General features: G+C 43.1%; 1 protein-coding gene across 1 annotated transcript; it reads left to right on the top strand.

Moving 5' to 3' along the window:
- The first annotated feature begins 241 nt into the window (after window positions 1-241).
- olig4 (oligodendrocyte transcription factor 4) lies at window positions 242-1,018 on the top strand. The gene has a single exon (XM_008293393.1). It carries the CDS (start codon window positions 242-244, stop codon window positions 1,016-1,018), a length of 777 nt encoding a protein of 258 aa, XP_008291615.1.
- The last annotated feature ends 3,248 nt before the right edge of the window (window positions 1,019-4,266 follow it).

Genomic DNA, 4,266 nt, shown 5'->3' with positions numbered 1-4,266 from the left:
GTTCCTTTGTTGTGTGGACGGTATAAATACACCCCAGTGGGCTCACAGGGTGACAGTTTAGACACATTCACTGCTGTGACCAGACTGATCATCAGACTGAACAGCACAAACTCTGGGAAAAGTCACACTGCAGTGAACTGGACAAACTTTGAAGAATCTAGAGAATTAAGGCCCTCAGCTCAAGTGTTTTTTTTTGGAACATTTTTTAGTAAAACCTGAATTTTCTCCTGCTTCAACTAAAATGGATTCCGACGCTGGCTCCACCTGCAGCCGCTCCTCATCTCCAGACCTGGTGGTGGACGACTCCGCTGGGAGCTTCTTCTCCAACAAGATGTTCCAGAGATACTGCCAGGAGAGCAGAGGAGACAGCGAGGCCGGCCAAGACGGGACAGAGCGCTGCAACGGGGGCGGAAAGACCAAAACCAGATCTGAGCTGAGCAAGGAAGAGATGCAAGACCTGAGGCTGAAAGTCAACAGTCGGGAGAGGAAAAGGATGCATGACCTGAACCAGGCGATGGACGGCCTGAGGGAGGTGATGCCGTACGCTCACGGACCTTCAGTCCGCAAGCTGTCAAAGATCTCCACCTTGCTGTTAGCTCGAAACTACATCCTCATGCTGTCCAGCTCTTTGGAGGAGATGAAGAAGCTGGTCGGGGATGTTTATGGAGGCGGCGCTGCTGTCCAGAGTCGCACCGCTCCTCATCCCACGATTTCTCCTGCAGCCACAGCTGCCCATCTCCCTCTGCATCCTCTGGCCCAGTCCCTGCACTCTCTGGTGGGCAGCACACCTTCATCTCTCCAGCATCACTCATCTTCTCCTTCTTCAGCCCCAGCTCCACACTCCCCTCCAACAGCCAGCTTCCTGGGTTTTCACGCTCCAGTCCAGGGCCTTCTGAAGGACCCCCTCCACCTGACCAGCTCATACAGGCACTTCCCCGGCATGCCCTGCCCCTGCTCACTGTGCCAGCCTCTGCCCACCACCACCTCCACATTACACAGCCTGTCTATGAACAAGTGAGCAGGACTCTCTGAAAACTATCTACTGCTGTTTGGATTAGTGCAACGAACCAAACAGCTCACAGAAGCTTGATGAAAGAACTGATGAAGTGATGGCTGGTGCCAGACTTTGTACATATACTGTATATATCTTGTGCGACACAAACTGCTGCTATTTTTTATCAATTGTCTTCTCTGCACTGTTTATACAGAAAGATTCTAAATGGACCGGGGATTTTATCAGAGAAGCAAAGTCTGTAATTTATCTGATATCTGTGGTGATGGAACATTGTTGAAATGAAACTGGTGTGTCCCATTGTGCAGGATTTCTATTTTCCTAAATTAAAATTCATTTTTAATAATAACTCCTGTTTGCCTGCTTCTTTTCATTAATGTGAGAAACTGCAGTTATTGATTTGTGGTTATTTGGACAAAGCAAGTTTACAGCACATTTCTGAAAAACATACGTCTGTTATAATATTTCTTTTTAAAAGAGAGCTACTTTTTTGTTTTTTTTTTTGGAATGTTCTAGACAAACTATCAGAACATTTCAGAAAGATCTTCTTCAACTAAACTGAAGGACTTTTATTGGGGCTTTTAAGGGCCAAGGGAGCCGGGCAAAAATGGATATTTAGGAAAGGGTGTCAGTCGTTGCTAACCAGCTCTGGACAGACTAACCTCTAAAGAGCTAAAGAGGGACAGAAGGGCGAGACAATGCGCCAGCACAGAAGCTGAATGTGGTGTTCTTGAGCCAGGGGACCATCCATCTTCACCTCAACAGGGTGTAGGAGATGAAAGGACGACACAGGCGCCAGGAAGGCGCGTCACTTTTGTCTGACGCAGTCGAGGGACATAGCCATGTCCTCAGCTCTAGGCCAGCCATTTGTCATTGTCTCATAAGAACATGAATATAGGCACACAAAGGGCAAATTTAAAGCAGAGGACATAATGCGGTCAGTCTGAAAAAAAGTTTCTTTTAATCCGTACACGATCCTATTTTCGCTGTTAGTGAAAATATCCACACAGCATCACTGTAAATTTGGAATCAAATTTGTTTGCATTAGTGTTAAAAGTCAAGTTCCAAATGATTCATTAATGAAATAAAGCATAAACATAACTATATGTTCACTATACACACACTGATTACCATGAACATGATTTAGTCAAACAACTCAACAATGGCTGGCCTTCACTTAGCAACAAATCAAGCGTGTAAAATACATGCTTATCCTCCCACGGCTGACAGATGAGTTGGAGATCAGGGGAGAAATGAAGAGATGTAACTCATTCTCACCTACCTCCCTCTTTACCCCCTCCTCCTCCTCGTGAGAGCACTGAATGGGTTGGAACAATAGCCATGCGTGGGACACAAAGGCCGGGGGAGTCCAAGCTCTCGTGCCTGGGACACAGACCCCCTCCATTCAATCTACATTTCATCATGGTAACAAGCGCTGTCGGGCCAAAAGGCCTGACACCCTCACTCACCACAAAGGCGGTTAGCTCTAATATATGAGGCTATTGACACTGTAAAGAGCCCCTGTCAGTACTGGGGGATTGTCAGCTGTGGGATGTCTCAGTGGGGGGAGGCAGCTGCCAGCCAAACCAAGCGGTGGAGCTTCTGTCGTGGGGACCGGCGCTGCAGCGTCACCTGGTCCCTGGTCCCTTGACACAGAGACCTCGGTCCTCCCACAAGGCCCCCCTTTATTGGGGCACAGGTGGGAATGGGAAGCAGAACACATTGTGGAGATTAGTGGGGATCTGCCTCCCTTTGCACTAGGTAGATAATTAGAGACACTGACTTGTGCAAAGCTGGTGTTTCCTGATCGGCACCAGATGGTGTTAACCCACAGTGTAGCATCAGCAGTCTGGAAAGAGAGAGAGTGTGGGTGTGATGACTGTGGTGTGTAATGGATATGCTTCTTAAATCATACAATATGGGCTTGTCCTCTGTGTACCATTATGGTCAGCCGCTGCTGTCATCACGGTGCTCTTTAACATACGCTAACCAGCAGTGACAGCGCTGCTTTTAGTCATGATGTTGTGCACAATTAACTCTGAAATGTAGAGACAGTGACACAGTTTCACCAGGATGGAACAAATATTCAGATCCGTTATTTGTAAAACTACCAAATCATATTACAGTTAGAAGTCCAGCAACCAAAATATTCCCTAAACAAAAGTATTTGCTTTGTCAAAAGGCTCCTTCCATCATGTCCAATATCACAGAATGTAGATCTTTGGTACAGTTGATCTTAGTGGAGGCTCAAACTATTTTACATGTGTTCTTTATAAATACTCAATTTTCTAAAGATATTTCTGTGTATAAGTGAGCCCTTAAACTTTTATCTGCATCACAGCAAGAACATTTCAACCTGTTTTTAATTTAATCCTCTAAACATCAAGCAGTTTCTGCCATTTTTTGTCTAATTTTTATCTGTATCTCTATGGAAACAGCACAACCGTGGCTAGAAGCAGAGAAAACTTAATGTCCTATGTGCAGTATGACAGTGTTATCATGCCACAAATCATAAAAAAACTAAAGTTGAATTTCTTTGATTATTCCCTTTAGAAAATGGTAAAAACCTGGGATCAATATGTTCAACATTTGCCCACAAGTGTTACCGATGCTGGAGACAATAACAGGGGCTTTTTTAAAAGGTTTACAGAAGCTGGTTAGAGCAAACATTTTGTTTTGGGCAATTTTTTTAAAATGACACTTGTCAAATAAAGCAATTTTGATTCAAAATCTTAATTTCAAGCTTAGATTTGGTTTTGGATTCTCTCTATGTACAGTTTCTTGGTGATAATAATGTCATTTTGGAGATTTTTTAAAAACAACATTCAGAGGGTTAAACGATAAAGCAGGTTATTGTTGAAAATTCTTGAAACAAAAGTATTGCACTAAAAACTGATTGAAATATTTTGCTACAATGGCAAATTTTTGGTTTTAATTGTTAATTACAAACCCATAAATGAAGGACTTCATTTCAAACTTGAACATAATATGGAGATTTTTTCTATGTCTTTCTATGAAAAATAATCTTTAAAAGTATCAGCTAGAAGTATGATAAATTTAGTGGAGTAGAAGCTGCAGATAAAAGATTTACTTAAGTATCTCAAAACTGTTTTAATTATAGTACTTAAGTAAATGTACTTAGTTACTTTCTGTAACTGGATTTAATAAGTAACCGTAATGGATGGGTTCCTATATGGAGGAGACTGTGGACACATACCAACATAGAACTACATTCCCTTTACTACTCCTCAGAC

This window comes from Stegastes partitus, unplaced genomic scaffold, assembly GCF_000690725.1.
Source record: "Stegastes partitus isolate 25-593 unplaced genomic scaffold, Stegastes_partitus-1.0.2 Scaffold880, whole genome shotgun sequence".
Taxonomy (NCBI): domain Eukaryota; kingdom Metazoa; phylum Chordata; class Actinopteri; family Pomacentridae; genus Stegastes; species Stegastes partitus.
Note: the sequence above shows the minus strand (reverse complement) of the source record. Positions and strands in the feature narration are given on the sequence as shown.

Coding starts and splice junctions, on each gene's coding strand:
- olig4 (XM_008293393.1), top strand. CDS start 242: ATGGATTCCGACGCTGGCTCCACCTGCAGCCGCTCCTCATCTCCAGAC.